We start from the raw sequence: 22,087 nt of genomic DNA on the forward strand, positions 1-22,087 counted from the left end.
AGCTGTTTTGTCCACTCAGAAAAATGCCATGCCAGAAGGGTTAGTGAGCCAAACAATGGTTTTCTTTTTTTCTCGTTGGCTTTCCTGTGTAGGTTAAATAGACCACTAGCATTTGATGACCTATTTTTCTTACTGCACATTGTGTATGTTGGTCAGAAGGTGATAAGTGGGCAAAGGGAGAGAGGAAGAAGGCTGTCTGTTTTTGCCTTTGTGTGTTGACTGGACAGAAAAATATTACTGGTAATTTGAACACTAATTTTTCCTTTACATTGAAAGCCTGGACCCTTTGGTGGAGGGAAAAACTTAATAACAAAAATCTCACTTGCAGCAAATTCCAGCCATAATATTCTTTTTCTTGTGTGCAGGCATTGCCACCTGTGGGACATAGCATAGAAGACAAATTATTAAGTTCATGGCAACTTATGTGGCATGTTTTATTATTTTTTTAGCATTACATTCATTGGTTCAGGGGATAAAACTTTTGCATCTGATATCTTGGTTGCCACAGTTCTTAGCTTAGCTAATTTGTTTTTATTTTCTTTTGTTTATTCTTATTCTAGGACCTGAGTGACTTAGAGGAAAAATCATATTTTCTTGATATTTTTCAAAGACATAAGGCATTCTTAAGATTATTCACATTATCTGAACCTACACAACTAATTGCTTCAGAGGAGCCCTTCATTTTGCCCTTTATTCCTATATCAGAACACCCCAAGCATGATATTATTGAAAAGCTAAAGAATGATATTGGTATCTTCTGTCTCTTCTACCCCCTTCCCACCCCTAGCCTAAAATGTTCTAATTCTTAACTGATACTTGCACATCTAGGATGAGGAGAGGAGACAGGCACTGAAAATAGAGATGGGGCAGGGAGGAAGTGGTCAGTGCGATAGGAGAGGGTTCTCAAGGTGCGTGGTGTAGCTGGGAGGAAAGAAGAGGAGGCCTAACCCGTGGCTGGTTCTGCTGCAGGTGTGCCGGGCTTCCCCCAGTGCTTTCACAACTCCTGCAAGAACGCTTGTTTTCAAAGAGCTGTTTTAAAATAATTTTCCTATCTTTTTTACATAATTGCCTGCCTGACTGTAACTGGATGATTTTATATCATTTTCTTTCTTAAGGTCCATAAATTGGAGCATGGCTATGAACAACGATTTTGTGGTTCTGAGCAATGGCAGCATTGCAACCAGCGCTACCAGCCCTAGTCCCCTCCCCCCCTGTGATGGAGACCCTGCCGCCCAGCAGCTCGTCCCCACAGAAGCACCCAGAACAAAAGTGAGTCCAAATGGATGCCTGCAAGTTAATGGCACAGTTAGATCATCCTTTCTGCCTTTAGACAACCAAAGAACGCCTCAGATGTTATCCCAGTGCTGCCATCCTTGCCCATACCATCACCCATTGACTACCCATGACAGTCACCAAGAGTGCCCTCCCGAGGCTGGCCCTGCCGCACCTCCTGCTTTGGCCTCGTGTTGCATGCAGCCACACTCAGAGTATTCTGCATCTCTCTGTCCAAACCATTCACCTGTTTATCAGGCAACGTGCTGTCTTCAGCCCTCTCCATCCTTCTGCCTGCATCATCCGTGGCCTGACCATTTTCAGCATCAGCCAGTGCCGCAGCATATAGCCAACATAAGGTGAGTGGTCCAGAAGTTTTGCTGAACTTTCTCATTCAACTAATTCCTCATGAATGTGGTTGTTTGTGTCGATTTCTCCAAAAGGAGGAGAGAAACATGTATCAGGGAAAGGAAACCGGTAAAAGTGCATATTTCAGGAATTCCCTGGCGGTCCAGCGTTTAGGACTCCACACTTTCACTGCCGAGGGCCCAGGTTCAATCCCTGGTTGGGGAACTAGGATCCCCTTCTGAACGTTTTTATCCTAATAGCCCTCCAATAAAATTTTAATGCCACAGGGACTTCCCTGGCAGTCCAGTGGTGAGGACTCCACACTTTCACTGCTGAGGGCCCAGGTTCAATCCCTGGTTGGGGAACTAGGATCCCAAAAGCCACGTGGAGTGGCCAAAAAAACCCAAAAACCAAACCAAAACAAAACGCATATTTTGTGGATTGTGTGAAGCCTACTAAAATGCAAATGAAGTAATATTATATCTGTTTTATCCATTAACTTCTTAGTCAATTAAACCCTTCCTTCCGTTTTCTCCTTCTGTGAGCTGGTTAGATGTCCCTGCTAGACCTTGAATTATAAAGTTCAGTAAAAGGTTTTATTGTTAGTAATTTCTATTATTAAACATGGGGGATAGATATATTTGTGATGAGGCTGCCTAAACAGGAGTCTTATATTTGCTATTATTGATAGTGATCAACATTTACAAAAAAGAAGTACAAAACCAGTTGCTTACTTATGGGTGTACTCACAATTTCTATTCATGTGGTTTGGGGGACTGTGTAATATGTTGAGATCGTATGAAGGCAACAATTCCTTTTAGCAGATGAAACCTATAAATGTGTAGCATAGGGCTTTAAAAAATACTTTTGGGGGCTTCCCTGGAAAATATATATATATATATATATATATATATATATATTTTTTTTTTTTTGTAAAACGTTTTCAGATCTGGTAGATTGAAAAGTACTAGAAAAATCTCTATCATTGCCAGTTCTCCTTCCCATTTCAGGCCATAGTTTCTCTGATATGTGCTTTCCAGCTATTTTTTCCGTGGGTAAGTTAAATCACATGTACTGCAGGTGAGCAATGGTAATATATTTTTAAAAATACTGACCACTTTATAGAGACCAAGAATTATTTCACATTTTTTGGTAATAAAAAGTCTTAAAAGAGCTAGAAGACAACCTTCTCATTTAATATTAGGGTATAATTTATATACAGGGAAATGCACATATCTTAAGTGTATAGTTTGATCAGTTTTGACAAATGTATACACTAGTATAATGCACACCTTGGTCGGATGTAGAACATTTCTGTCACCCCAGGAAGTTCCTTTATGCCACTTCTTAGTCATTCCTTCTCTCTTCACCAGAAGCACTGTTCTGAGTTCTGTTACCGTAAATTATTTTGTTTGCTCTGAAACTTCATATGAATGGAATCATACAGTAGGTACTCTTTTGTGTCTGGCAATTTTGACTCATAACATTTTTGAGACTGTCTAATTGCTATGTGTATTAGTTTCCCTTTTTATTGCTGAGTAGTAATCCATTGTATGCATATAGCATATTCACTTTTAATTAAAGAGTGAGTACAGACTTCCAGTTCTAAACTAAATGTCATGAGGATGTAGTATACAGCATGGTGACCGTAGCTAGTAATACTGTATTGTGTAGCTGACAGTTGCTAGAGAGTAGATCTTAAAAGTTCTCATCACAAGAAAAACAAAATTTTGTAAATGTGTGTGGTGATGGATGTTAATGAGACTTATTGTGGTGATCATTTTGCAATATATACAAATATCAAATCGTTACGTTGTACACCTGAAACTAATATAATGTTATATGGCAATTATATATCAAGTTTTTAAAAAGTCACATCCAGGCAGGGATTAAGTAATAAATACTTTTCACCTTCATCAGATTTTAGATGCTGCTGAGATTATTTGGTTTCACTCTTTTGAAAAGAGAGGAAGAGAAAGATGGGGAAAATGACAAGGGGTGGGGGGCAGGGGCAGTCTTCTCTAGCGTGTTTCTACAGTTTCTGAATACATTTTTCCATATTAGATGTGAGAGTCTTTCAGTTTATAGAACTATAATAAAAACATTCACCAAAGCCATTTCTTAGAAGATTGGTCCTGACAGCATTGTGCTACATGGCCAGTTTTAGACTCTTTCCACTTTGAATGAAACAGTGTAAGTGGTTAGTTTTGAAATTATATGGTCGTAAATATTGACATTTCAGAATCATAAATTATGTGGTTGCAGGATGTGAGACGAGATAGAGAATTCTACATTTTGAAGCTGATCCCTCCTTTAAAAAACTTCACAAAGTAGTAAAACAACAGATAAGTAACCAATTGTTTCAGTGTGATAGGCATTGTCAGTATTTTCAGGACTTTGGCTTAGCATTTCTGAATGACCTAATTTTAAAGGAATGAGTGTCTTATATACATACAGCTTTAAATAGAATGGCATTAAAAAACAAACTGATAAAAAGTGCCATATTTGTCCATCGGGAAGAGTTGTAGAGGAAACTGGAATTTTATGTGAGAAATCTTCCATATTAGAATTTTATCTCAAGAATTTGAGCCTTTTGATAAACTGCAACAGACATAGAATCTTTTTAAAGATGCCTGCGAAGGAATGGTATGTGTCCAGTTGTGTATATGACATACTTTATTATAAAATGTGTGCTTCCAGAAACTCTTCCCTATCTGCTACATTTATGAATTTACATAATCAACAGTATTTACTGAATATTTGTATGTGCCAGGCACCAAAGATGTAGTTCTAAATGAGATGAGACTTTATTTTTTCCTTCATAGAGCTATAGTAGGAAGGGAGACAGAAAAGCAAACAGGCAGCTACAATATTGTGATAAGAGAGAACCAAGAAGGGACATACAGGGATGAAAATGAAAAACATTACAAATGGAGAAGAGGTTGTCTCGTAGACAGTGGGAACGGTCTGTATAAAGATTTATAAAGTAGTGTGAGCACAGCCCCAGCATAGCTGAGTATGACTAGGCCCTGAAGGACCAAAGAGTAATAGCAAGGGGAGAGGTATATTGGGACTAAATCCTGAGGGGCATTGTGAATCACATCAGGAGATCTCAGGACTTTATCCTGAGGCCAGTGGAGAGGCAGTATAGATTTTTGTCTGTGCACGACTTTTTTATTATGAAAAAATATATAGAACATAAAATTTATCATTTGAACCATTTGTATGCATACAATTCAGTAGCATTAAGTACATTCACATTGTTGTGCAACCATCATCACCATTCTTTCTCCAGAACATTCTTCATCTTCCCAATCTGAAACTCTGTACCCATTAAACAATAATTTCCCATTCTTCCCTCCCCCAGCCCCTGTCAACCACCGTTCTATTTTCTATCTCCATGAATTTGGCTATTCTAGGTACCTCATACAAGTGGAATCATACAGTATTTGTTCTTTTATGACTGTCTGATTTCACTTAGCATACCGTCTTCAAGGCTTATCCATGTCATAGCATGTATCAAAACCGTCTTCCTTTGTAAGGCTGAATGATTTCCCATTGTATGTATATACCACATTATGTTTGTCCATTTATCTGTCGATGGACACTTGGGTTGCTCCACCTTTCGGCTATTGTGAATAATGTTGCTATGAACATGTGTACACAATATCTGTTTGAGTTCCTGCTTTCACTTCTTTTGGTTATATACCCAGAAGTGCAATTACTGGATCATATGGTAATTCTATGTTTAACTTCTTGAGGAACCACCAGACTGTTTCCACAGCTGCTGTGCACATCCTTGCTGACACGTGTTCTTTTCTGTTTGTTTTTTTTTTTTTTTAATTGTTTTATAATAGCCATCCTAATGGGTGTGGCATTACAGATTTTTAAGCAGAAAAGAAACGCTCTCAGATTCACATTTTAGAGAGATCCATAAACTGCATGGTGGAGAGTAGATTGAACTGGGTCAGGACTATTGTAGGAAGGGAGACCGTTAGAAGACTTGTTATAGCAATTCAGGTGAGAGCTGGTGGTGACTTGATCCAGGATTTAGAAGTAATTTCAGCTAGAGAGATTTATGAGGTAGAATCTACTAGATCTGGTGAACAATTGGATATGGGGGAGGAAGGGAAGAAGAATCACAACTGATTTTCAGTTTCCTGGCTTGAGCAACTAGATGGGTAGATGGTAATGCTGATCACTAAAATGGAGAGGGCAGGAGAAGAACTCGAAGCAAGCAGAGCTTCTGGGGATGGAGGGTGGGGCGGTAACAGCGGAAGAGTGTGATCCTTTGAGCTTTCTTGAAAGAATGAGGATGCTGAGTAATACGTAACAATTACATTGAGGGTAACAATACTGTTGGAGATGATCCTAGGATGAAAACTGCAGCTTTTAGGTTCAGCCCAGCATGTATTTATTTGCAGAATTGTGCTACGGGCAAGGAACTAAGCCAGGTGCTGTGTCTGTCTTTCCCAAGCCAGTAATACACCCACCGAAGCAAATGTGGACATGGATATAGCTACTGTGTAAGGGAGAGCAGGGCAGTTTGGGATAGGTTATGCGGGATGTCCTCCCTGAGAAATTCTGTAAATGAGGATGTCATGTGATACTTTGCTGCCTTTTATTAGTTATTCTACCCAACACTTTTAGGAAACTTAGAACGAAGGTTCTAGAGGCTGATGTCTATCAGGAATGTTAACTCTCTAAATCTATTTTCCTTTTGTGATTTCTTGCATGTTGCTTTTTAAAAAATTGATGATCTCAAATACTTAATGAAGCATTATTCAATTAATGTTTGAGATGTATTCATGACTTGATAAAAGTATAGAGTATTCACATCACTTAAAAAGTATCTTAAAGGTTGATGGCCTTGGAGTAAAATTGTGTACGGATGGAAGATCCTAGGCGCCTTCAATTGCTATTGCTCTTTGCACCTACACCACAAATGCGCCCACCTGGTTGGTATTTTGTTTTATTTTTAAAGTTGTTATTTGTTTGCAAAGTACTTAAACCACAGAGAATGTTTTAAAGAGTCAATCAAATAGAAAATATAATTTTATCCCAGGTCATTTGCCGCCTCCTTTCCGTCATTCACATTCCCATTTCCCTTTTCCCCACCTTCTGTTCTACAGTAAGTTCTGTTTCATCCCTTCTTGACTCTTTAAGCTGTAATAAATCTATCTAAAAGATTCATTATAATCAACCACTTGTATATGTCTTTTGCTTTTTAAAACTCTCTGTTAAGCTTCTGGTTGATTAAATTAAGATCATTGCAAGGATCACATTTAGGATATTCTCTTTTGATTCCATTTATCACCAAATATTAAGTAGTTCAAATAGATCTCATTTGAAAGCTTCTGGCTTTTTCATTTGTAGATTCCTATCCTTATACCCAGCACTCAGCCGTTAATTAATGTGATTAATTGAGAACACTAAGGAATTAAAAATGGCAGAAAGTAGTCTCTCCCTACCATGAGACAGAGTCCATACCCATAAGTCCTAAACCTAGCTGATCATCAGGATCACCAGGGGAGTCAAAGAATAAAATAAGTATGATAATAATAAGGAGAAGTTCCTTTTGCAATAGAAACAATAAAGCACTCAGGAGTTCAGAGGTGAGAAGGATCCCTGGAGGTTAGTAAGGTTAGGGGCAGCCTGGGTGAGAAGAGAGAATTTGAGTGACCCCTGAAGGATGACCAGGACATGATAAAGGGACTGCCTGCAGGACGCAGAACGTAGAAGGTGGGGGGAAGTTGGAAGGGGAAAGCGTACAAAAATAAAAGTCTACTTAAGGAAGTGTAAAGAGAAGAGGATGGCCAGAGTGAAAGGGTCATTTGGATGGCCAGGAGAGACAGCTTTTCCTAATTTTACATCCTGAATACAGCCAAGTTATCTAGAAGGCTGAATGGTAATGATTTGCTCTTTATCCTACAGAGATCTGGAAGATGCTTCTCAGGAGCCAGTCACGTTCCATGTGTGCTGGTTGGAGCAAAGTTTTGAATGATTCATTTGGAAACCTTCTTACTGCCATATTAAAGTGAAGGGGTAATGGTATTATGACACAATTAATAGGGAGTTCTGCATCCAAAAATAGCATACAAGATTTCTAATCCAAACTGTACTTACATTTTAATTTGGTGTTGCAAAAAATGTTCTTGATTGTAATAGGGGACTCCATAAATGATACTTGGCAATGGCCATAGACTCATTATCATGGTAGGGAACCTGTGGTAATTTTGGGTGCCTGCCAAAGGCATTTTTATTTCTCTGAGGGTGATTTTGTAGACAGATGGTCACGTTGAATGTTCCCCATGGCACCCTGGAGGAGTTAGAGCTATACTGAGTTAAGAAGGCTTGGCACAGAGGGGTCCATGGAACTCTAGCATTAGCTCAGCCCCTGAAAGCTTAAGTAAACATAGTCCCTGCCTCCCCATACATTGTGACTATATAATTTTTGTAACCTATATTTCCTTTCTCCTAGGGTTCTTTACTAGTTTTCCAATTTCACACTCACTTTTCTCAGAGGTTTTCTTTTTGTTTCCCCTTAGGACACTAGTTACTTTCTATGAAGGGAACTCTTTTTCCTAAAAAGTAAGAAATGAGAATTCTTGTATTATGTTAAAAGAGATAGAATCTACCACTTGAAATCGGGTTCCTCTGTATATGTTGTATCATAACGTCCAGGGGTAAATTATAGACCTGAGCATCATTTTCCAAAGGGTCTTACTTTGCTACACCTGGCCTGCAATGCTCCACCCACCCCCCTGCCCTGAGCCCCGGCAGTTGTGTTATTTTAGTTAGTTAGGAAATTTGAACCAAAAATCACTCTGAACACTTCATCAGCGGTGTAGCGTGAACCTTGGCATTAACACCGATCCCGGAGTCTCTGATTTGCCCCAAACGCCAGACTCAACTCACATGGCTCTTCTAAGATGTTGGAGCAATGAACGGAGAAATTCAAGGTTGCTCACTTATTTAGCAAGAATTTAATGAATACTTAGTAAGTGTTAAGTGCTGGAGACAGAGGTAAAAACTGCAAGCATGGTCCCCAATTTCAAAGATGTAGAGGTAATGTGGACAGGGTAAGATACTTAGATTTCAGCATGGGCTGACCTCAGATAGATAGCCTTCTTTTATCTACAAATATTGACTGCTGTATTCTCTGGAGCACAAAAGTTAGATATCAGAGCTTTTGCAGGAGCACAAGCCAAAAAGAAGAACCAGACTATGTATCGTTTTCTAAATCCATTTTCTCCGCTTTTCCTCTCTTACCATTGGAAGGTTACTAATAGCTAAATAATCATTTGTCTTTATATGCAATTGCCATAAAGAGTAACCTGGCCAGGACTGCTTGGCAGGTGTCTTTGGCAGGAAGGAATGGTTAAACTGCTCTCTTTAGACCTGTGATGTTCAGGAGGGTCCAATAAGATTAAAAATTCAGTTCTTCAGTCACGCTAGGCACATTTCAAGCGCTCAATAGCCAGATGTGACGAGTGGCTACCATATTGGACAGCACAGATACAGAACATTTCCATCATTGCAGAAACTTTTATTGGACAGGACTATCTTTCTTGCCTCTGTTAAAGCAACTGAGATCCCTTTTTAACCTCTGTGGCAGCAAATGGAGCACGTATGATGTAGAGTAACAGCAGTATTTGGCAGTAAATACCCTTTTTGGTCAACATAATTCTAATTAATTGGAGTATGATTGCTTGTATTTTGTTTGACATATAACATTAAGAAATGACAAAAGATAAAATCCCTTTTCTTCAAAAATCTGAAAGACTAAAGCCCCATATTATAAAAAATCGTAGCCAGTAGGCAATATCCTTCGACATCTTCTAGAAGCCACAGTTACATCTTACAAAAACTTCTGCAGATCAAGCCAAAGACGAAAGTATCAATTTATTGAATTTTTAGTTGCCTGGGCTTTTTGTTTTTTGTGTTTGTTTTTTATTGAAGTATAGTTGATTTATGGCCTGAGCTTTTTGTAAGTAGATCTAAAGTACAAATGTCAAAACAAATTTTTTTCTGAAAGGTAGATAAATAAGTACAGCTAGCCTCTAGAAGTAATTGCTAGTGCTGTATTACAGCTCTCACTTTTCTTTCCTCAATCCTTCCTCCTTTCCTCACTACACAACATGAGGTGGGAAGAGCATGGGCTTTAGAAGGGAATCCCTGTGTTTGAATGAATCCTGGCTCTGCCATTGAATAGCTTTGTGATCTTGGGTAAATATTGCATCTCTCTCAGCCTTAGTTTCTGTCTCTGTAAAAATGGAATACCAGTGGTTATTTTTTTCACATAGCATAGTGCCTAGAACCAAATTATTAGTCTCCTTTCACATTTGTTCCTTTCATTTTCTTCTCTTAAATTTTTGTTGTTGCTGTTGTTCTTTGCTGTGCGCACTTAATTCTGTTAGTATTGTGGCAGAAATCAAGCTCTTACTGAATCCTGATTTAAATGAATACACGATGTATTGCTTTTCATTCTTATTTATAAATTGCATATTTTTTACCCCGTCGACCTACAGGAAAGAGCAAGTGGGAAAGATGGTCACTAATTTGCCTTCTAGAAGAGGAAGGAGGGGGGTTGTTGAGAATAAATGGGCCTCCACAGCCCCAAAGACTCAGAGCCTTTATACGTTATACTAATTGTAACATCTGATTATGACAGTTAACTTTAGAAGTCTGGTAAGATTTAATCTTGATTTCACTGAAACCAAGGTTTATTTTTACATTCCTTTAAGTAGTCAAAATTAACTTTTTTAAAACAGGATAATGTTTGTGAAATTTAAAATGTTCCAAGCTTGCTTGCCAAAGTAAGTCAGTTTGGCGGTCAGATTGAGTGAAAGCCTATTTTATTAGTGGGATTTCTTTTAGAGACTTCTTTATACTATAAATGAATTTTAGAGCGTGCTATGCCTCATGGAATGCATCGCACAGTACGTAATACATTTCAGACTATGAGCCTTGGTCATCTGTTTCTTAAATAATAAATGTCAGGAAACAATACCCTCTTTATTTCTTGAAATTAATGTAACATTTTGGATTGAAGCAAATATATTCTTTAATTACCCCCTTTCTGTAGCACTCCTGCTTGTTTAGCAGGTTCTAGAGAGTAAAGAAAAAAAGAGGAATGGTTCAAATTTTTCTTTTCGGTTAAAAAATGTTTGAAAAGGTAAAATAGTTAGCAAACAGTAAAACATAAAAGACATTGTTATGGATCAGTTAACATCGCGGACTCCAGGAAAAAAACCGATTGTACTACTGCGTCTTCTTTCCAAACTTAAGTGGATTGTTAGGTGTAATTTAAAAGACTTTATAGCACTTAACATTTATAGGAGAATTTTCATTGCTGTACTGTGTTGTGTTCTTTTCAGCAAAATTGATTCTACAAAATTATGTCTTTTTTTAAAAAAAACACAAACCAGAGAGTCAACTGCTTGGTATTTTGGAGTTTAGTGCCTGGGGCATCACTGGAACTCAGATATTTGTTGAATGAATGATTATCACTCCTCCTCCCCAAATCTCAGGACATCTTTTTTTACATGAAAAATGGACAAAGCTTACATTTTTTAAAAACCTCACAAAGTCAGATTGGTCCCTGCCATCAAGCCATTTATTGTCCAATAGGAGAGAGATGATTGGGGCAAAAATAACCACAGTCTCAGAGAACCGAAATCAGCGTTTAGAGGGTTATGTGAGTCCCAAAGAGGGAGATGGAGTCATAGGATAGCTTCGAGAAAGCGCCATGGGAGGTGAAATGGGTCTTTCAAAAACAGACAGGAGACCAACTGCCTGAAATATGCGAAGGGAGGCCAGCAGCACATGGGGGGTGGGAGCAAGTGTGAGGCAGCCTGGCAGGCAGTGTCCTTTGTTGGAGAAGAGCTCAGAGGAGGCGGCCCAGGGCATTGTGCCTGTTGGGTTCATCTCATTCGACCTTTGGAGAACAATATGCTATAGTTAGTCAAAGAAGACTGCTCCCCCAAGACAGTGGATTCCAAATGTTGTGGAATCATCATAAAAAGCACTTATTAAGTATCTAAGTACTTTATATGCAGTAATTACATAGTTCTAATACCTTTGATTCAATGATATTTCCCTAGGCTTGTTTGTTGAACCATTTCTTTTGTACTGCTTTTTGTGTATCTCCAGGGCCTACCAAGGTGCCTGGCACTTAGTAAACACTCAGAAATTGTTGAATGAAATGAATAAATAATTGAACATCAGTCAAGTCCTTTTTATGCAGCACTCAATTTTGTGATGTCTTGATAGTGAAAATCAGGCGCATTGGTCTCCTGGAGTAAGACATTTCCCAAACAGTGGGAGAAGGTTTAAAAGGCTTTGTTCCCTTAAAAACCCTGTTTTATTAATTGTTGTTTGAGTCTGTTTGCGGGGATAACTCCTCCTGTCCTTTAAATCACCCCCCCCCCAATGCCTTGGTTTCTAACTTAAAAAAAAAATTACAGCCTCATTCATGAAGACGTAAGAAAGGAAAGGTAAAGACCCTGTTCACTCCCGCAGCTCCTAAGCTACTTTCATAAATGATATAGAACTGGTGGATGAAACATAAATTCCGAAATAAGAGATGGGGTTTTTTCTTTGTCCGTATGTATTTTATGACTTAGAATAAAACGAGCGGGTCCAGGGCCAGATTTGATGCCATATACTATGTGAATTTGCTGAGCTGTTGGTTTAGGTAAATTAATTACTTCTCCCCATTTGGATGGTACAGGGAGGGCTCTGATAGTCATCAAATAGCTTGAGATTCAAGCGTGATGATTTCTACAGGAACGTGAGCAGTTTACTCTTTCTAAACACTATTTTGTGTGTCTAGTAAGAAACAAGGATGGACAGTTAATACATTCATTCCTTCAGACCCTCTTTGTGCATCTGTGGTCACTTGGGCCTGCCCACCTCCCCATTCCTAAAACACTGCTTTCATTATGTCACTTCTCTGCTCAGAAATCTTCCATGGTTTCCCCAAACTCCTTGACCTGACAGTGAAGGTCCCTTTAAAGGGATGGAGTGTGTTTTGTGGGGGAAGGAAAGGTAGTTCAGGGAGGAGGAATCTTCTAGCCCTGGTGAGGAACGAGGTGACGGATATCAGTGAATAAGATTACTGTATCAGACTTTTTCCCCCTACACTTTAGAAGTTTGAACAGAAATCTGATTAGTGATTGTATCTTCGTTTCCACTTACATATAATCGAGAACTAGACTCAGATAATTTTTTTGGTCCTGGCCAACACTAAATATTCTGGGTCTTTGTCTTCTAGGTATTATTCTGAAACTTTGGTGTGGTTTTTTTTGGTTTTATTTTTTTACTTTAAATTTTTATTTATTATTTATTTAACATCTTCATTGGAGTACAATTGCTTCACAATGGTGTGTTAGCTTCTGCTTTACAACAAAGTGAATCAGTTATACATAGACATATGTTCCCATATCTCTTCCCTCTAGCTGTTGGCCATTGACCTACATTATTGGCTACCAGAAACTGAAACTACTTCATTGTAAAGCAGTCGCCAGGAGAGATTTATTTAAATGTATTATTTGATTGTTAAAAGGTCTCAATCTAATGCAGAATTAAACCCTACATTGAGCTCCAAATTGTATTAATTTTTTTTAACCTCCTTACCCGTGACCTCCATCTCCCAAAGCCTAAGATTCTAAGTGAGCAGCATTAGTATCTGGTGAGTATTTTGGCTTCTGAGGATTTTAACCTTCATTCCAGCATTCCAGCCTCTTAAGTTAGTTCAATTTAATAAGATTTTTCTGGCTTTCTTAGGAGCTTTCCTTGGATCTCCCATTAGTGATGAGTATTCACGTCTTATTAAGAAAAGTATATATTACACTCTCATTTAGCATGTTTTGTGTGGGGCTCCAGCAACAGTCTGGCGTGGAAAGGTTTAAGGGCAAGTGCTTTATAATTTAGTATAACTTTAAAATGTAACACATGGGGCTGTTTGGCTTATAACCTCCAGCTTAACTATGCAAATTTAACTCCATGGGCTGAGGAAGAATGGTTTCTTTCAAGCAAAGCTACTTTTCAGTCATTTAAAAATATTTTTAATTAACCAGTTGTCCTTTTCAGAATGCTAATTGCTTTCAACTGTTTCTTTAAAAAAAAAGAAAAAGTCATTCTTAGATTCCTCTTTTGGGGTGTGCATTGCACACGACCAGAACCATGTGAAATTCTGACCTCCGGTATGGCTCCTCCCTCCTCCCCCTTATAAGTGGCAGAGGCAAAATGTATTTGAAAATGAATTTCCCACGCCTTGCTTCCCTCACCTTTTAGTGAACAGCAGAATAGCTGCCCTTTGACTACTGATCTGCTAGGCCTGGAACTCTATCTTCTTAAGAAGAAATAATTATTTAATTATAGAAGAGGGAATTCTCACCCAATTTTGTGTAACATGGTTCTTTTCTTGTTTACTGCAATAACTAGGGGAAAACAATAACATAATTTCTGGCTTGCTTCTTAGGGCCAGGCTCTACTAATAAGAGAATAATTTCTTATTAACTTAAATTGGAACTCAAGCTGTTACATGGAAGCCTGATTTGTTCCAGCTTTACAGAGTTTTGAGTCTGAGTGGGACAGACAGGGAATATTGTACATTATGCACAAAGCATGTTTTTCTTATGGAACATCACACAGAAATGCCTTCATGGGTTACCAGGCTCTGTCACTAATTGATGTAACGTTTAGTAGATCCTGTGAGTGTGCAGTTTTGCCTTTCTGCATTCCCATTGGAGAGATGTCCTTGAATGTCAGGTATTTTTCTTTTGCCAGCAAGTTTGGTGAAATTGGCATGGGGATTTATAAATTTGTGAAAAGTGCACATTTGTGTCATTCTTCACAGCAGTCTTTTATCACATCTCTGCAGTATTAATGTCTCCAGGGGGAAAACTGTAAATTATATAACAGCTAAATTGGAGGTGAGTTTTTCTTAGCTAATCAGTAGCCACTGGTTGCTTAAGCGATAAAGCAGACAGAAGTGAAAGGCAGCAAAGGAAATTCAGCAGTAGGATTGCCCATAATCCATGGACATTTCAGCAGTTTTCTGCCTTAGGCTGACATATTCCTGTCAGTTATAAAGAGAACATAAGTTTTTATATTTAATGTGTAGACGTTAATTATTGAAGGTAGGAATGGTCATAATCAGGGGTCTAGATATATCTTGAGAGGTAAATTCAACATGGGTTTAAATATGATTTTCGTATCACATAGTTTAGAAATTAAGTATTTTATTTTTCTTTAGTTAAAAGAACTAATCTCAGATAGTCTGTTTAAAAAGTCATGATTTAAAAGAAAAACAGGGGCTTCCCTGGTGGCGCAGTGGTTGGGGGTCCGCCTGCCGATGCAGGGGACACGGGTTCGTGCCCCGATCCGGGAGGATCCCACATGCCGCGGAGCGGCTGGGCCCGTGAGCCGTGGCCGCTGAGCCTGCGCGTCCGGAGCCTGTGCTCCGCAACGGGAGAGGCCACAACAGTGAGAGGCCCACGTACCGCAAAAAAAAAAGAAAAACAGTTCATCACTGTGAATTAAGTCTATAAAATTTAAACTTAGAGTACACTTAAATGGAACATTATACGTGTTCCATTGATGAAATCTTCTTCAAGATTTCAAAATGGGAAGAGATGAAGAACATTTTGAAGAGGTGTATCTCCTCTTTCACCCACAGATACAAGCTTTGCATGGAAATATAATCACCTATAAAGCATTTCTATGTTAATAATGTACTTGACTATATCTGGTCATGTAAGCAATTAAGAATATTTAGTTCTCCATCAGCATTGCAATTTAGATCATATTTAAATTATTTCTTATTCTGCTATCACATGAGTATCTCTTTTGTGTAATTTTATAACAAAATAACCTTTCTAAGAATTTTAATAGTAAGTTTTATCATTATTACAAATATTCTAAAATATTCCAAAATAATGAATAATAGTCTCTGAGTATAAAGAATTTTTTCTAAATTGTGAAGTAGAACTTGGTCGTGCATTGTACCTGTATTTGGTGAAGAAAATGGACTTCAATGGCATAAGGTCTCAAGTTTATAATAAGAGTATTAATGATTTTATTGAACCCTTACTATATACCGGACATTGTACTATATTTTACATGCACTGTCTGATTTTATCCTGAAAACAGCCCAAGGAATTCAGAGCTATTACTGTCATTTCCATTTTAGAGATGAAGAAACTATGGTTTGGAAAAATTAAATAGTGTTTAAACGATTAATTAAATAGCTAATAATAAGCAGTAGAGCCTGGAATTGAGTCCTGGTCTGTCTGATTGTGAAGACTTTCCTCTTAGTCACATCTCTGTGCTGCTCAAACGTAAGAGAATGATTTTCTTTTTTTTGCTAAATTTTTTTAGTTTTAGCAGTAGTTCAAGAAACAATTACTGAGTGCTAGCTATGTAGTAAGCACTTGTGCAGGTTCATTCTTTAAACCGCAGAGCTGAGATCCCACTCATCACAGATTACACAAATAATCATGAGAAGCACAGATAACTTGCCCCAGGCTGCCCAAGTCCTTTTTAGATCACGGAAGGGGTAGATTCACAGCACTTCCTTGCACAGATCCCAAGGAAGAATCCTGCCTGATTTCTCCCATCTGTTTGAACCATGTCCCTAGTGCACTTAAACACTAGTGGGGGGACACACACAGTAGGTTCTTGGACATGCTAGTAGTAAGAAAAAGATTTTCCACATTTTAGATGTAACATTTCCTTTGTGTCTAAACTGAATTCTCTATCTAAATGTCACACTCCATGCTGTCATCTTCAGGGTTTTGGGTGCCTTTACTCCAGCTCCAAGACTACCAAACAGTGCTCGCTGTAAGAAGACGGAAACTGTAGACCTTTCTTATTATGCCTCATGCAGTCTGGCATAGCTCAGTGCTCACTGCTAACTCCTAAATGTACTTCCTCCAGCAGCTTTTTCCACGTACGCCTCCGTCTCTAGTTTACTCAAAGCACAGTTTACTCTCTCAACCCCTGAACCATGGCAGCATCACCTACTACTATATTATGAAAACAACGGAAATTTTGGTGGAGTGTAGCATAGAGGTTAAGAGGGTGGGCTCTGCAGTAGATTGCCTGGGTCTGAATCCTGCCTCTAACGCCAACTGTGCGAGCTTGGGCGACTTATTTAACCTCTCTGTGCTTCAGTTCCTTAGCTATAAAATCTGTACCTACCGCATAGGATTGTTTTAAGAATTACAAAATAGTTTAATATATGTCAAGTGTTTAGGACAGTGTTTGGCACATAGTGAAGTTCTGTAAATGTTGACTATTATTATTTTTAATATATCAGTACACTTAATGCTTTTACTTTGTATGACTTCTTTCCTTTTTAATGCCTTGCTGTCTGACTTTTACCATCACTCCTTTCCTGGCGATACTGGGGTCAGTGACCTCCTTGAGGAACTCATCTCATTTCTTCTCCTCCTTAGTTCAATAGCATGGAATCCCCGTTTACCATCCCTTCGTAAGCTGTCTTCCTTTTTGCATTTCATGACTCTATGCTTTTCATCACCCTATGCCTTTCCTTCTTATCCTATGTGCTGTGACCATTTCTGACCCCTCTCACTGTTGATGGAGCCTCCTTTTCCACCCTTCACATGACTGTCATTTCCATAATACCTTGCTTATTGTTTTTTTCTTACCCCTTCTCAACTGTTAAAAATTTCAGATCCCCATTTCCTGTCTGTAGTTCTCATGGTGATGGAATCCCTATAATTCACAATAGGCTGTAGGACATCTTTATTTAAATATCCTGCCAAACAAAGTATCAGAGGAAGAGCACTTTGTAATCCTTCAACTGAAGCACTTGCACCCTAAGTAAGCATAGCCACGTACTGTAACTAGATATTGTTGACCCAGGAAAGATCTTGAACTTTGGAAGAAACTAAAATTTAAGGAAGCAGAACAATGTGGATTTTTAAAAATAATCTGTTCAAAAATAACATAATGACAGACAACAATACCAGGACTAGTTTTACTGTAGATCAACAAAGTTCTGTTGCTCATCCAAGGCCTTTTATAGGTAATCTAAGATCTCTACCTTATAAGTCATTTGGACAGGTATTTCTAAAGCTTCAAGAGAAAAGATCAGTTAAGACTCACTAGGAGTTAGTTTCCAATTTAAAATGTTACTGGGGGACTTCCTTTTTATCTATGTCTCTAAACTTCAGCTAACATGAATTTTAGCTATCTAAGGTACTTAAACTTTTATCTTTGGCTCTCTTAAAAAGGGTGATCCTTTAGGCAAAACTAATCTATGGTGATAGAAGCCTGAATATTGGTTACTTCTGATTATGTTTATTGATTGGAAGGGGCACATGCAAGCCTTTGGGGTTTCTGGGAAATGTTCTGTATCTTGATCTGAGTGGTGGTTACATGGATGTAAAACCCATCTAGCTGAACACTTAAACTTTGTGCCTCTTATTGAAGAGTTGGTGAAATAGGAATGGTTTAAAAGAATGACATAAGGGATTTAAGGATCTCTCCCCTTTAATTCTAAAATAGCCTTTCACCTTCTTGGCCAGTCTGTATACACTTGGAAGGCAGGGATAATGTTCTCTTAATTTTTATATTCCTGATTGTGCAGTGGGAGGGAGATTGGAGGCAGGAGGAAGGCTTAAGGGCTGGCATACTCACCTCCTTCCAGGAGAGTTTCTTAGTAAACCAGGCTCCACTCTGAGCTACCACCTTGCTGTTTAAATATGTGTAGATTTTTTTCCTTGATTTGAAGATAGCCAACTTAAGTACATTTTTGAAAATAAATTTATTTATTTTATTTATTTATTTTTGGCTGCATCGGGTCTCCGTTGCTGCGCACGGGCTTTCTCTAGTTGCGGCGTGCAGGGGCTACTCTTTGTTGCGGGGCGCGGGCTTCTCATTGCGGTGGCTTCTCTTGTTGCGGAGCACAGGCTCTAGGCACGCGGGCGGCAGTAGTTGTGGCACGCAGGTTTCAGTAGTTGTGGCTTGCAGGCTCTAGAGCGCAGGCTCAGTAATTGTGGCGCACAGGCTTAGTTGCTCCTCGGTATGTGGGATCTTCCCGGACCATTTTGGGTGCCTTTACTCCAGCTCCAAGACTACCAAACAGTGCTCGCTGTAAGAAGACGGAAACTGTAGACCTTTCTTATTATGCCTCATGCAGTCTGGCATAGCTCAGTGCTCACTGCTAACTCCTAAATGTACTTCCTCCAGCAGCTTTTTCCACGTACGCCTCCGTCTCTAGTTTACTCAAAGCACAGTTTACTCTCTCAACCCCTGAACCATGGCAGCATCACCTACTACTATATTATGAAAACAACGGAAATTTTGGTGGAGTGTAGCATAGAGGTTAAGAGGGTGGGCTCTGCAGTAGATTGCCTGGGTCTGAATCCTGCCTCTAACGCTAACTGTGCGAGCTTGGGCGACTTATTTAACCTCTCTGTGCTTCAGTTCCTTAGCTATAAAATCTGTACCTACCGCATAGGATTGTTTTAAGAATTACAAAATAGTTTAATATATGTCAAGTGTTTAGGACAGTGTTTGGCACATAGTGAAGTTCTGTAAATGTTGACTCTTATTATTTTTAATATATCAGTACACTTAATGCTTTTACTTTGTATGACTTCTTTCCTTTTTAATGCCTTGCTGTCTGACTTTTACCATCACTCCTTTCCTGGCGATACTGGGGTCAGTGACCTCTTTGAGGAACTCATCTCATTTCTTCTCCTCCTTAGTTCAATAGCATGGAATCCCCGTTTACCATCCCTTCGTAAGCTGTCTTCCTTTTTGCATTTCATGACTCTATGCTTTTCATCACCCTATGCCTTTCCTTCTTATCCTATGTGCTGTGACCATTTCTGACCCCTCTCACTGTTGATGGAGCCTCCTTTTCCACCCTTCACATGACTGTCATTTCCATAATACCTTGCTTATTGTTTTTTTCTTACCCCTTCTCAACTGTTAAAAATTTCAGATCCCCATTTCCTGTCTGTAGTTCTCATGGTGATGGAATCCCTATAATTCACAATAGGCTGTAGGACATCTTTATTTAAATATCCTGCCAAACAAAGTATCAGAGGAAGAGCACTTTGTAATCCTTCAACTGAAGCACTTGCACCCTAAGTAAGCATAGCCACGTACTGTAACTAGATATTGTTGACCCAGGAAAGATCTTGAACTTTGGAAGAAACTAAAATTTAAGGAAGCAGAACAATGTGGATTTTTAAAAATAATCTGTTCAAAAATAACATAATGACAGACAACAATACCAGGACTAGTTTTACTGTAGATCAACAAAGTTCTGTTGCTCATCCAAGGCCTTTTATAGGTAATCTAAGATCTCTACCTTATAAGTCATTTGGACAGGTATTTCTAAAGCTTCAAGAGAAAAGATCAGTTAAGACTCACTAGGAGTTAGTTTCCAATTTAAAATGTTACTGGGGGACTTCCTTTTTATCTATGTCTCTAAACTTCAGCTAACATGAATTTTAGCTATCTAAGGTACTTAAACTTTTATCTTTGGCTCTCTTAAAAAGGGTGATCCTTTAGGCAAAACTAATCTATGGTGATAGAAGCCTGAATATTGGTTACTTCTGATTATGTTTATTGATTGGAAGGGGCACATGCAAGCCTTTGGGGTTTCTGGGAAATGTTCTGTATCTTGATCTGAGTGGTGGTTACATGGATGTAAAACCCATCTAGCTGAACACTTAAACTTTGTGCCTCTTATTGAAGAGTTGGTGAAATAGGAATGGTTTAAAAGAATGACATAAGGGATTTAAGGATCTCTCCCCTTTAATTCTAAAATAGCCTTTCACCTTCTTGGCCAGTCTGTATACACTTGGAAGGCAGGGATAATGTTCTCTTAATTTTTATATTCCTGATTGTGCAGTGGGAGGGAGATTGGAGGCAGGAGGAAGGCTTAAGTGCTGGCATACTCACCTCCTTCCAGGAGAGTTTCTTAGTAAACCAGGCTCCACTCTGAGCTACCACCTTGCTGTTTAAATATGTGTAGATTTTTTTCCTTGATTTGAAGATAGCCAACTTAAGTACATTTTTGAAAATAAATTTATTTATTTTATTTATTTATTTTTGGCTGCATCGGGTCTCCGTTGCTGCGCACGGGCTTTCTCTAGTTGCGGCGAGCGGGGGCTACTCTTTGTTGCGGGGCGCGGGCTTCTCATTGCGGTGGCTTCTCTTGTTGCGGAGCACAGGCTCTAGGCACGCGGGCGGCAGTAGTTGTGGCACGCAGGTTTCAGTAGTTGTGGCTTGCAGGCTCTAGAGCGCAGGCTCAGTAATTGTGGCGCACAGGCTTAGTTGCTCCTCGGTATGTGGGATCTTCCCGGACCAGGGCTCGAACCGGTGTCCCCTGAATTGGCAGTCAGATTCTTAACCACTGCGCCGCCAGGAAAGCCCCTAAGCTACATTTTTTTGAGTTTTTATTTTATTTTTAAATTTTTATTTTCTATTGGAGTAAAGTTAATTAACAATGTTGTATTAGTTTCAGGTGTACAGAAAAGTGATTGAGTTATACATATACATGTATCTATTCTTTTTAAAATTCTTTTCCTATTTAAGTTATTACAGAATATTGAGCAGAGTTACTTCTTCCATACAGTAGGTCCTTGTTGGTTATCTATTTTGCATATGTGAGCTGCATTTTTATTTCGGAATCTGAAAAGTAGAGTATTCTGTGACGTAATCACATTCTCGCACATATCTTGCCTTATTTGCTTTCCCACTTGCATCTTCTGTTAGCCTCTCATCTTCCTATTTTGGTACCTGAGAGTAGAAATTGTATTTTTACTTTTTACTGCTCAAAAGTGCTTAGTGAACTGGAATTTCTAGAGCGGAGAAGAGACGACAAAATGAATGATTTAATAATCCTGAGAAAATAAAGGGCTGTCCTTAGGCAGCCTTCCTTAGGGAAGGTAGTAACGCATCTTTCCCATCCTTCTGCCAAAGATTTTATGATAGAAGTAAGCCAAGATTATAAAAAGATTTAAGTTTTCCATATGGAAGAGCCAGATGTAGGGCCAGGAAGAAGGAGAAGAAGGGTGTTTTTAACATTTATGACAAGAGAGAGCCCTTGGATTCTACATATGTAAGCCTTTTCCTACAAAATACTTCAACCTTTGACATAAGTCAGGTTCTGGGAAAACTTACTGCGCTCAGTTGACTTAAAATTGAATGTGAGTTTACTTTGTGAGAAATATCTGTTCACAAGGAAAGCATATGGGAAACTTGCTGTAATACTGCCCTTGAGGTTCATGTAGTTAGTTGTCTTGTTATGAAGTTGTTCTGAATGAGCTGAAAAACTTGAAATTTCCTTTACAGTCTTTGTTCTAGACTGTAATTTAGCATGTGCATGTCATTGGAGAGTCAAGGTTCTCGTATTTGGTTGGGGGCCCATTTAATAACCTCTTTTGATCTTTCCCTAACTGAAATTGTTTTC

General features: G+C 38.8%; 1 protein-coding gene across 4 annotated transcripts in view; it reads left to right on the forward strand.

The window, feature by feature from the left end:
- DISP1 (dispatched RND transporter family member 1) overlaps nucleotides 1-22,087 on the forward strand; it is a 216,360-nt gene that overhangs the window by 161,244 nt on the left and 33,029 nt on the right. For all 4 annotated transcript variants that reach the window (XM_007107671.4, XM_055084039.1, XM_055084041.1 and 1 more), the window contains exon 2: nucleotides 1,116-1,631. In XM_007107671.4, the coding sequence (XP_007107733.2) occupies nucleotides 1,116-1,631 (516 nt within the window). The remainder of the gene's footprint in view (nucleotides 1-1,115; nucleotides 1,632-22,087) is intronic.

The sequence above is a fragment of the Physeter macrocephalus genome, chromosome 4, assembly GCF_002837175.3.
Source record: "Physeter macrocephalus isolate SW-GA chromosome 4, ASM283717v5, whole genome shotgun sequence".
NCBI lineage: Eukaryota > Metazoa > Chordata > Mammalia > Artiodactyla > Physeteridae > Physeter > Physeter macrocephalus.